The sequence below is a fragment of the Nuphar pumila genome, chromosome 7 (assembly GCF_984573655.1).
Source record: "Nuphar pumila chromosome 7, dmNupPumi1.hap1.1, whole genome shotgun sequence".
NCBI lineage: Eukaryota > Viridiplantae > Streptophyta > Magnoliopsida > Nymphaeales > Nymphaeaceae > Nuphar > Nuphar pumila.
In genome coordinates, this window is record NC_143255.1 from 591,526 (window position 1) to 603,756 (window position 12,231).

General features: G+C 36.8%; 1 protein-coding gene across 2 annotated transcripts in view; it reads right to left on the bottom strand.

Moving 5' to 3' along the window:
- LOC149830759 (syntaxin-22-like) overlaps nt 1-11,380 on the bottom strand; it is a 35,574-nt gene extending 24,194 nt beyond the window's left edge. Inside the window, exons 1-3 of one of the 2 annotated variants that reach the window (XM_090013476.1) lie at nt 11,232-11,380; nt 10,834-11,158; nt 8,424-8,517 (exon numbers count right to left, since the gene is read on the bottom strand). In XM_090013476.1, coding sequence (XP_089869602.1) covers nt 8,424-8,517; nt 10,834-11,021 — 282 coding nt within the window. In that variant the 5' untranslated portion in view covers nt 11,022-11,158; nt 11,232-11,380. Of the gene's footprint in view, nt 1-8,423; nt 8,518-10,833; nt 11,196-11,231 lie in introns of those variants that run through there. The other variant, XM_090013477.1, reaches the window with a different exon arrangement.
- Between the last annotated feature and the right edge of the window lie 851 nt (nt 11,381-12,231).

Below are 12,231 nucleotides of genomic sequence, written 5' to 3' on the forward strand. Positions count from 1 at the left end.
AAACAAAGCTGTATCAGTATAGCATGGTTTAAAACCATACCTTGTAATAACATTGTTAAAAGTATCAAACCAAGCTTTAGGTGCTTGTTTGAGGCCATATAATGCCTTTTTTAATTTAAGCACTTTACCTGAAAGAATTATTAATCCAGGTGGAATATCCATATATACTTCCTCATTGAGATTCCCATTTAAAAATGCATTTTTAACATCCATTTGAAATATATTCCAATTTTTAATAGCTGAAATAGCTATAAGCATTCGAACAGTGGTCATCCTGGCAACAGGAGCAAAAGTTTCTTCGTAATTTACTCCGTATTCTTGAGAATATCCTTTGGCAACTAATCTGGCTTTATGCCTTTCCAAGGATCCATCACTTTTGGTTTTTACTTTAAAAACCCATCTACAACCTATTGTCTTTTTTCCTATAGGTAAATCCAGAATTTCCCAAGTATTAGCATCTTTAAGAGCTTCTAATTCTATGTGCATAGCTTTTATCCATTCAGGTAAATTTTTTGCTTCATTGTAACATGAGGGTTCAAAATATGAGTGGATAGCTATAAGACATGCTCTATGTTTAGGAGAGAATGAATCATAAGACACAAATTTATTTGGGATTCTTGAGGTTCGTTCTGATCTACGAATAGTGGTTTGTTCTGAAGGAATTTCTGATGCTTCATGATTACTTTGATTTACACCTTCATTGAATGCATTTCGATTTCTTCTAGTGTATACTATTGGTTCAACTATTGTTCTATTTTCAATAAGAGGTTCTACATAAATATTTTCATCATTAGACAATAGTTTGAACAAGAAAGAATAATCAGAGTTTATGTCTTCCGACATGTTTTCTTCAAATCCACTTTCATTTTCAACAAAATTAACATTCCTTGAAATGAGAAGTTTATCATTTTTGGTATCATAACATTTAAATCCTTTTTGTGTTTCTAAATAACCAATGAACGCACAGGAAATAGCTTTAGAAGATAGTTTATCTCCTTTATCATTCAAAACATAACATTTGCAACCAAAGATTCTCAGTCTTTGATAGTCAGGTTGATATTTGAATAATTTTTCAAAAGGAATTTCATTAGATAAAGTTTTGGAAGGCATCCTATTTATAAGATATACTGAGGTTAATGCAGCTTCAGCCCAAAGATTTTTTGGAACATTTTTAGCAATAAGAAGAGTTCTTGTAGTTTCCATAATATGTCTGTGTTTCCTTTCTGAAACTCCATTTTGTTGTGGGGTTCTAGGACATGATCTTTGATGTAAAATTCCTTCATTTTCTAAAAATTGTTTAAACTCATTTGACAAGTATTCTCCTCCAGAGTCAGTTCTGAGAATTTTGAGTTTACTTTCAAATTGATTTTTAATCATGTTATGGAATGTTTTGAAGGTTGCAAATACATCTGATTTATACTTAAGAAAGTAAATCCAACAATATCTAGTGAAGTCATCAATAAACACAATATAGTAGGAGAATCTGCCTTTAGAGGCTACAGGAGCAGGACCCCATACATTCGAATGAACTAATTCAAAAGGCATTGAGGAGTAAAAAGTTCTTTGACCATAAGGCAAGACTGTCATTTTACCAAGTAAACATTCTTTGCATTCAAAATTATCTTTACAAAGATTCTTGGTAATATGTACAAAATTTAATTTTCTTATATTTGGATGCCCAAGTCTATGATGCCAAGTCCGTATGTCTTTTGTTTGGGCAGTGTTGCAAAATGATTTCTTTGGAATACAAAGAAAATCCATATAATAGAGATCTCCTTGCCTAGAACCTTCCCCAATCAATTTCCCGGACTGACGATCCTGCACCCAACATTTACTTGATGAGAAAATGACATCACATCCATGATCCGAGATTTGAGAAACAGAAAGTAGATTAAGATGAAGTTTTGGTATAAGTCTTATTTTCGGAATATAAAAGTTGTTATGTTTTGACAAATCATTTTTAAAAATTCCAACACCCTCTATTTCCAAGGCAGTACCATCGGCAGTGGAAACAAATGATGCATTTGAATTAGGTTGACATTCGGATAGTATAGATCTATGTGGGGTCATATGAAAAGAAGCTCCTGAATCAAGAAGCCAAGAGCACATACCAGGAGTAGAAGAGGTTGCAATGGCCGCTCCTGAGGTAGATCCTTTAAGCAGTGGTTGTAATGCCTCCGTCAGTTGAGATAATGATTTGGTGAGGTCTTTGAGATTCAATGTATCTTCATCTTGTTTTGATGGTGCAGCCGCAACACGCTTTTCTTGAGGCTTATATTTGTATCTAGGACATTGAGGCCTAATATGACCGGGCTCATTACAATTATGGCAAATGATTTTTTATTCTCCTCGATTCTTATTAAAATGAGGTTTATATGGCTTGATATAGTGTCCTGGTTTTGATGCGGCAAGTGCGCAATACTCTTCTTGACCATTGCTAGAAGTAGCAAGCACACTAACATTTTTACTCATGTTTAGCCTAGTCTCTTCTCCATTAAGTTTAGTAAGAATCTCATGAATAGGAGGAGGTGATGAAGATGATAGCAAGGAGGCCCTTGTTTGTTCAAACTCGGGTCTCAAACCATAGAGAAAAGCGAAAAGTCTCTCTTCTTCAACTTGAACTCTCCGCATTTCTATACACTTTCCTTCCCATTTGGGTTCAAATTGGGCAAGTTGGGTCCAAATGGAAGATAACTCTATAAAATAATCTCTTATATTCTTATCTCCTTGTTTAATGTTTCTAACTTTTTCTTGGAGATAATACATGTGAGCCATATCTTTTTCGGTAAACATACCTCTAAGATATTCCCATGCTTCATTTGCCTTTTTGTAACACAAAAGGTTTGATGCAATTTTTGTCTCAACTCCACTAAGCATCCATGAAAGAATTTTGGCATTTTTCATTTCCCATTCATCTAATTTTTTGTAGTATTCTTCCATGGCTTTGTTTTTTTCTTCAAGACTAGTCTCAACGTCATTTTCACCTAATGTAATTTTGGGAGTGGGTTCAAGAATAGTACCTCTTACAAATCCCCACAAACCTTGACCCTTGATGAATGTATCCAAGTGTCCCGCCCAAATGTTATAGTTGCTTCCTTCAAGTTTGAATGGCGAAATGAAGTTGGAGTTGCTTGTATTGTGTGGAAAAAATTCACCCATGATGAATCCAAAGAAAAAAAGGAACCACCAATCACGAAAGAAAGAAGGCACGCTTTACGAGGCAGCTCACCAATGCACGGTTGATCATACACCAAGCTCTGATACCATGTAAAGAGTCTTTCACACAATCAAGTCTACAAACAACTTGACAAAACATACATTCACCCAATATGGTAAACCAAAATAGCATACAAAATGCTCCACAGCACAAACATATAGTGCATAAATGCACTTGAATCTGAATATGTAAGAGGTAAAACCCTCTACCTTTGTATATGAATTACAATGGGCAGCATGCCCTTATTTATAGAGAGGTTACATGAGAGGAGCTATTAAAATAGCTGTTGGGATAGTTGTTGGGCTACTCCCAACAGCTCTAATTAGAGCCGTTGGGAGTAGCCCAACAGCTCTATTCAAACAATCAACATTTTGACTGTTTGACAGAACCTGACAAAAAGGCTGTTGGCTGTTTTGACAGTCCAACAGCTCTAGTCAATTATGACTGTTTGACAAAAAGACAAAAAATAAGAAAGAAATAAAATTACAAAAATAAATAAATAAAAAAGTATTACAAGAATATAAGTATATACTTTAAATATATAGTTATATACATATATATATACATATACATACTCTTGTATTACGAAAAGTATGTATATATATATATATATATATTCAAGTATATACATATATATGTCATTTTCTAACAGCTCCAACCCACATTGTTTGATCTGGGTAGCATATATTCTATTTAGATCAGATTCAAAACGGATATAGACAGTTCTTGACAGAATTGGGTTGGATTAAATTAAAATGTTCAGTCAGATCCAAGGTTGGTACTTAATATATTAATGAAATTGCATTCTATTCATGTCCATACTAGAATGAAGCATGAAACTTATACCTGGACAAGGATATGAGAGTTGGTGTCAGACATGTGTAACTTTGAAAAATTGGAGTGTGTGTGTGTGTGTGTACCTCATTCTACAATCAAAGGAAGAGAAAAGGGAGAGAAAGGTGTTGCAAGAGAGAGGACAAAAAAGTGAGACAAAAGAGAAAAAGAGAACAAAAGTCGCTACTTCTCAATTAGAGGATTCAGCAACCCCTGGACATGATATAAAGTGAAGAAGAAGAAGAAGAAGCTACGCTAAAACCAAACTAAATGAAAAGAAATGCATAATAAACAACTAAGAAGAACTAGTGAAGAAAAAGGTCAATTTTTAGCATAGCTCTTCATGTTTTCAAAGGAATGGAAATTAGTCCTTCTGTGAAGCTGAAAACATCTGATTGATTAAAAAAAATTAAATATAAAAAAATTTCATAAGTTGTATGAGACAGCTGTCTTAGACCATACAACAAACAACAACAACTACGCCTTCATCCCAAAACAATTGGGGTCAGCGATATGAACCAAAAAAGAAATTCATTTTGGGTCTTCCACATGAATCCTTTTCCTCCAATCATTTCTATCCAACGCCATGTCCTCGGTGAGGTTCAAAGCATTCATATCCTTTCCTATCATCTCCATCCAAGTCTTCCTAGGCCTACCCCGACCTCTTTTAACTAATATATTTTCCCATTTCTCCAACCTTCTAACTGGAGCATCATTAGGCCTTCGCCGAATATGTCCAAACCACCGTAAACGATTCTCTCGCATCTTATTTTCAATGGGTGCAACACCTACCTTCTTACGTATCTCTTCGTTCCGAATCTTATCTTCTATTGTATTTCCACACATCCATCTAAGCATCCGCATCTCAGCTACACTCATTGTTTGAATATGATGTCTCTTGGCAGCCCAACATTCCGTACCATATAGTAAAGCGGGTCTAATAGTCGTCCTATAAAACTTTCCCTTCAACCGCAATGGCATTCTACGATCGCACAGCACTCCAGTAGCACTTTTCCATTTCATCCACCCAACCTTTATCCTATGATTTACATCTCCATCAATTTCTCCATACTTTTGAATGATGGATCCCAAATATTTGAAATAATCATTCACCGGTATATCTTGCTCACCAAGCTTCACTACACTCCCATCACTACTTCGTTGCTTACTAAACCGACATTCCATATATTCAGTCTTACTCTTACTCAACTTAAAACCTCTAGCTTCCAATGTCTGTCTCCATAATTCTAACTTAGCATTAACCCCAGCTCTAGACTCATCAATCAAAACAATATCATCAGCAAACAACATACACCACGGTACATTTTCTTGAATTGATCTCGTAAGCTCATCCATCACTATTGCAAATAGGAAAGGGCTTAAAGCAGATCCTTGATGTAACCCAACCGTTATCGGGAAATTGGTTGTCACCCCTCCACAAGTGCGGACATTGGTTACTACTCCTTCATACATATCTTTAATTATACTAATGTACTTGAGAGAAACACCTTTCTTCATCATTGTCCACCAGAGAACGTCCCTAGGTACTCTATCGTATGCCTTCTCTAAATCAATAAAAACCATATGCAAATCTTTGTTCCTCTCTCTATATCTTTCAATAAGTTGTCTAAGAAGATGTATAGCTTCCATAGTTGATCTTCCAGGCATAAAACCAAATTGATTCTCCGATATCATGACAACCTTCCTCAACCTAGACTCAATCACCCTCTCCCAAAGTTTCATAGTATGACTCATGAGTTTTATACCACGATAGTTTGTGCAATCTTGTATATCACCCTTATTCTTATATAAAGGCACCAAAGTACTCTTCCTCCACTCATTAGGCATCTTATTTGTTCGCCAAATCAAGTTAAAAAGATTTGTCAACCATTCTAAACCTTTCTCTCCCAAGCATTTCCAAGCCTCGATAGGTATACCATCTGGGCCAACTGCCCTTCTTGATTTCATTTTCTTCAAAGCCTCTGCAATTTCTTTCTTTTGAATCTTGCGCATGAAGTCACGATTTATCTCATGAAAAGGAATGAAGAAGTCTCCAAGATCTTGAGCATGACTATCATTAAATAGCTTATCAAAATAATCTTTCCATCTCTCCTTAATCTCCTCATCTTTGACTAAAACCCTTTGCGTTTCATCTTTGATACATCTAACCATACCCAAATCCTTCGATTTCCTATCTCTCATCTTTGCAAGCCTATAAATATCCTTCTCGCCTTCTTTGGTATCCAACTTGTCATAAACCTCCTTATATACCTTAGCCCTCGCGTTTCGAACAACTTTTTTAGCTTCCTTCTTTGCTATCATATACTTCTCCAAATTCTCATTATCACGACTCTTACTTAGATTTCTATAACACTCTCTTTTAACCTTAATAGCTAATTTGACATCCTCGTTCCACCATGATGTATCCTTACCTAGTGGTGCACCGCCTTTAGACTCACCCAATACCTCCTTAGCTACTTTTCTCATACCACCCGCTATCTTATTCCACATTGATTCTGAATCCTCCTCGAGACACCAATCAACTTCCTTAACTACCTGCTCTACAAACATTCCTTGTTTAGCTCCTTTCAGTGCCCACCACTTAATTCTAGGATCTATCCTATTTCTATCCCTTTTGCGGCATTGTCTAATTCTAAGATCTAAAATTAAGACTCTATGTTGTGTAGCTACACTTTCTCCTGGTATAACCTTACAATCGATGCAACAACCCCTATCTCTCTTTCTAAGTAGGAAAAAATCTATCTGACTCGTATTAACCCCACTTTTAAATGTTACTAGGTGAGACTCCCTCTTCCTAAACCAAGTGTTTGCTAAGATCATATCATAGGACAAACAAAAATCTAAAATCCTTTCTCCACTTTCATTTCTTTCTCCTATACCATAGCCTCCATGGATATTCTCAAATCCATCCCTACTAATGCCTACATGTCCATTAAGGTCACCGCCGATGAAAAGCTTTTCTCCATAAGATGTCTCTTGTACTACTCCATCTAAATCTTCCCAAAATTGATGCTTAATGGAATCATCTAAACCTACTTGAGGTGCATAAACACTAATAATATTAATAATATCCGTACCTAATACTAATTTAATAAGTAAAATTCTATCACCCTTCCTACGGACCTCAACTACATTATCTATAAACTGACGACTCATAACAATCCCTACTCCATTCCTATTCCTATTTATTCTTGTATACCAAATCTTATATCCCCAAGGTTCTATCACTTTAGCTTTCTCACCTACCCATTTGGTCTCTTGAAGACATAAAATATCAATCTTTCTCCTACACATAACATCTACTAACTCTACCAACTTACCAGTTAAAGACCCTATGTTCCAAGTGGCTAACCTAATTTTATGGTCTTGGACTAACTTCTTTACCCCCACCCGTCCAACAAAGTGAGGGAACCCTTGCCTATTTGACACCACACCCGGGCGCCGGTGTGACGCGTCGCTTCTGGGCGACGACCTAGCAACCCTTGCACATTTATCACTGCCTCCGGGCCTAGAGAGTACAGCGCGTCGCTCAGTAGGGAACGCCCCAACGAAATTCTCATATTGGTTCATTTTCATAGGATATGACAAAGTTTTTATGCTGGCTGTCACAGGCCTACCGCAACCCTCCTCCTTTATTCGGGCTTGGGGCCGGCAGTGTATAACTACACAGGCGGAGTTCTGTCTTAGACCATGTACAGGAAAAAATATTAAAATGTCCAAAAAAATTCACAAGTTATATAAGACAATGGTCTTTACTCGTGTATAGACTAAAATGGGTAACCTTTGTTGGGCAATGAGAAACTTGATGCTTGCATTTCATACCAAAATATTTAAAGTTCTACACGTGTGCAGCTTGTAAGGGATCGTTTCATTGGACAACAGAAGTTTCTTTACATAGAACAGTGATATATAAACTAAATGTTGCTTTCTGATTGGAGAAGAGAACTTTAGTCTTGTTGAATAGGGATCTATGAGCACAAGAGTAATACAAGGCTTTGACTTGGGAGTAATAACATCTTGGGCAACTTGTACATACTTCAGTCAATCAACATAATTTAAAAAATCAGTTGCAGATACCTCCAATTTTCAGATGTCTTAAATTATGGACCCTGAAACAAATACATGAATTTGCTCGTGAACCCAAAAAAGTCAAAAGAGTGATAGACCAAATACAGGACCCTTCCATGATTAAATGCGATATCTGAAAGACATGAACAGAAGCCAGCATGGGTAAATTTCAGGCAAATCTCATTGCTAAAGTAAAGAATTAGCTAAAGAAATGAGAACCAGGGGGATATTCCTCTAGGTAGTGCTGAAGCAAGAGGGTAAGATGAAGATAGCTAATACTCACACTAACTTCAGCATGCTGATCTGTTTCACTAGCAGCTTTAAGTTGTGCAGAGGTTTCTTTAACCAATTGTCCAATCTGTTGCCGAGTTTTGCGCCTGCAAAGATAAGAGATTATATGCATAAAAATCATATTCTAATTTTCCAAATCCACTATCAAACACAATGGCAACTGCTGGAGCAACCTAATCACTCTTCAAATAAATAGAAAAACATTAACATAGTAACACATGCACAAAATGTAAGAGCTAAAATATTGATGCTTTGCATTAGAGTAGTTGCAAAAGAAGACAAAATTTTGTGGAAGAAATTAGATACAGAGGTCCATAACTGCAACATGCTTAAACTTCCAGTCTTCAGGAGATCATTTGAGTGTTTTTTTTCTCCAACTTTGATCATTTAAACCTAAAATCCCCCAAATAAAGGGAAAAGAAAACTAACCTGATAGAAAGAGCCCAAAAAATCCACATAGAAGTGGTGTCCAACATATGCTTGCAGCAAGACCCCTTAAGGCCAGACACATTCAGAAATACAAGGGGATACATGCATGATTGGCAAGCTTTCTAAGCACTAGTACATCATGTTATGCAAAAGCACGATCCAAACACAGCAAATGATGAGACTCATCTCAACTCAATCATGTAGAGCCAACAAGAAACCCGAGCACCTTGACCATGACTAGTGATCTTTTATCGGAGTTGATCCATTTGGCCCAAGTCAATACAAGTTGTACCACATCATATGCAACTTGAAACCCTTTCTTTCTCTTTTATATAAAAAGGGAAAGGAAACAGAAGAAAGACCAAAGCCAGAGAGGGAAAGTGGTAAACTTTGTTTCATTTTTCATAAACATAGAAATCCAGGGAAAAAAAACATTAGAAGGGAAGTAAAAGTCTTCTAATTGTTACAGTTGCTTGGTGGGATGGCAAGTTAGCAAAAAATCTATTCAAAGAATAATTGCGTTGTTACTCGATACACTCTAGCGTATTGTGCATCAATCGTACCATTACCAGACACCCGTATGAATCTCGTCTCGGAAACCATAAATAAAAGTATCAAATGCTTAAGAAACCCATCCCAATTACTTGATAAAGGTGTACCAAATTATGTAGAAACATGTTTCTGTTAAATTATAAATGAGTATCAAGCTTGTTTCTATTAACAGTTCTGCATACAAACAAAAATTTCATTTTATAAAGACAGTATTTTTATCGATACTTTTTAAATAATATAGTTTATAAAACATTATTATACAATAATGATTGATTATATGTGCATGTTTAACTATCTTAATTTGTAGGTATCTTTATGAAAACATACACTTTGTATCAACCTTTTAGAAACTCGTATTAGTTCTTTCAAATCCGTGTCATACTTACTATAAACTTATTGATATTTTATGGAATCATGTCAATATTTACTATAAACTCATATCGATATTTTTTGGAACCATGTCAATATGCATTTCAGATGAAAATACCTGAAAATTTTTAAGCCTTTATGTAGCAGTACCAGTACCTCGTATCCATACCAGTATCTGTACTGCTTTCTAGCAACTATGGTTCGAAGTTTCACAAGGATGTGAAGCACTGTACAGGCAAACTGGAACTAAAGCAGAAGAGAAAAGGTAGCTCTAAAGAAGAAATAATCAGATTTATAACAAACCGGAAAGCAGAACTCACACAAAAGCATTCCATATTGAAGACAGATATCATGCAGCCATTTCATCGAGTAAGTTTTGTCGAAAAACATGCAAATATAACCTCTCTTTTCAGTAAAAACTGAGCTAGTTCCAATTGGATTTGAGTGCACACAGCCACTTCATCATGTGAAGTTTTACCCAGAAGCATACAAATATAACTTCTCTTTTCAGTAAAATAACTCAGACAGTTCCAATAGCATGCACACACATAATCAAATATCTCCATATCTTGCAATCCCCAAATTCATCAACGAAAAAAATCAAGCATACAATGGTCAATAAATTCTCCTCTATCAGCTCGACTGACGATCACATAAATCTTGAGGAATCCTTGGAACATGACGCGCATCAAATTACACAGAGAAGATACAATTTTCGTCGATTCTGCATCATGTCTATTTTCAAGTAACTCCATATATATCATAGAATTAAAGAAAAAAAAACTAAAGTTCACTGCGTTCACCGAACAGAAGCAACAGGACCATTTCCGGTTCCACCAAATAAACAAGGAAAAAAAACCTTATTTCAAATCAGTTCTGCACGCGGCTAAACCCTAAGAATAATTCCTCAAACACAAAAACCGCATCCCCGCATGCAAAACCCTAAAAGATGAAACCTTCAGCAGCAATTGAAGAATCTAAAGCAAGAAGAATAAAGAAATGAAGAAAATTGTTGAAGAGGAGAAGGGAGAGGGGAGCGATGGCGAACTCACAATTTGTCGCGGAGGTCGGGCGTGTCCTTGGGGGTGCCGAGGGTGTTGACGATCCGCTGGAACGACGAGACGGCCGTGCTGATCTGGAAGACTCCGGCGGCCACGGCCTGCGAAGGGTCCTTCTTCACGTTCTCCGCATCACGCAGCGGCGGCAATGGCCGGCCGGATTCCAGATCCTGGAAGCTCATCCTCTCTCTCTCTCTCGCAACAACGCCCTAGCTCAACGAATTCCACTCAGGAACCCCAGAGAGAGAGAGAGAGACCGAATGTAGTGGTGGAGGAGAGGGAAGGGACCGGGAATGACAGGCTGTGTTTCAGTGGCGGACTGCAAGGGGACGCAATTATTATTTTGATTAAAACGAAACGAGGGATCGAGCTGGGGCTAGGCAGACTCCTACCAGTTAGTTATACACCCATTCCAATTAGGGTTAGAACTTGCAACGTCCCAACACAACGTGACGCGCACTAACTGCTCCTGCCAGACAAGCGGAGCCCATTGATGTTGTTTTCCCTGTGGCATCATGTGGGCTTTTGGGTTTGCTATCGGGTTGTTGGGAAAGTATGTAACAAAGCTCAGATTTTGTGGATCAACTGAAGATTTCTTTTTTCCTCTAAAAAAAAATGAAGATCAGATTTTGTGTTTTCTGTGCAAATGAGAAAGAAAATGTGTTATTTGTCAATGAAATGGTGGGATGGATGTATAGATTTATGTAAATACGAAAGATTTTGTGATTTTTTATTTATCTATAACTTCCAAATACGTTTGGATATGGCAAAGAAACTCTTATATCGAAGGAATTCATAAATGTTGAATATGGCGTCTCTGACTTGTTTAAGGGGGAGGCTCTATTTGGAAACTTGACCTTTAAGGGCTATCCATCCCCGTGCCTCTTTGAGTTAAGAAGGCAGTATTGGTATTTTCACTTTGTGGATTAGGCTGATTGGGCTTTGGATGAACAATCTGACAACACTTCTCCTGATTTTAGGAGCATCTAATAAACTTTTACAAATTTAAGAAGTTTTCAGAAAATGGTAACTATGATCACAAAGCTTTTATACTCACCAAGCAAACCGTTTTAGCGTATATTGAACAAGATCACTATCTCATTATCTCTTCTTCTAATCAACCAAAATTTTTATCTTATTCAAATAGTTTACCACGCTCTACTCTTCTTTCTTGATGTTTTGTAAGTCTCTCTTGAGCTCAAGAATGCAAATATTCGATTGTGAGGCATGCGATCGTTCAAGTGCCAACTCACATGCTAAGGGAATCCATATAATTTGAGCTGATACTAACTTAATAATTGTAGCCTTTATCCAACTTAAGGCCAGTTGGTCTGACATTTTCTTAGACCATGCTGAATTCAGGCAGGACTAAGAGTAGTATTAGTTTCATCA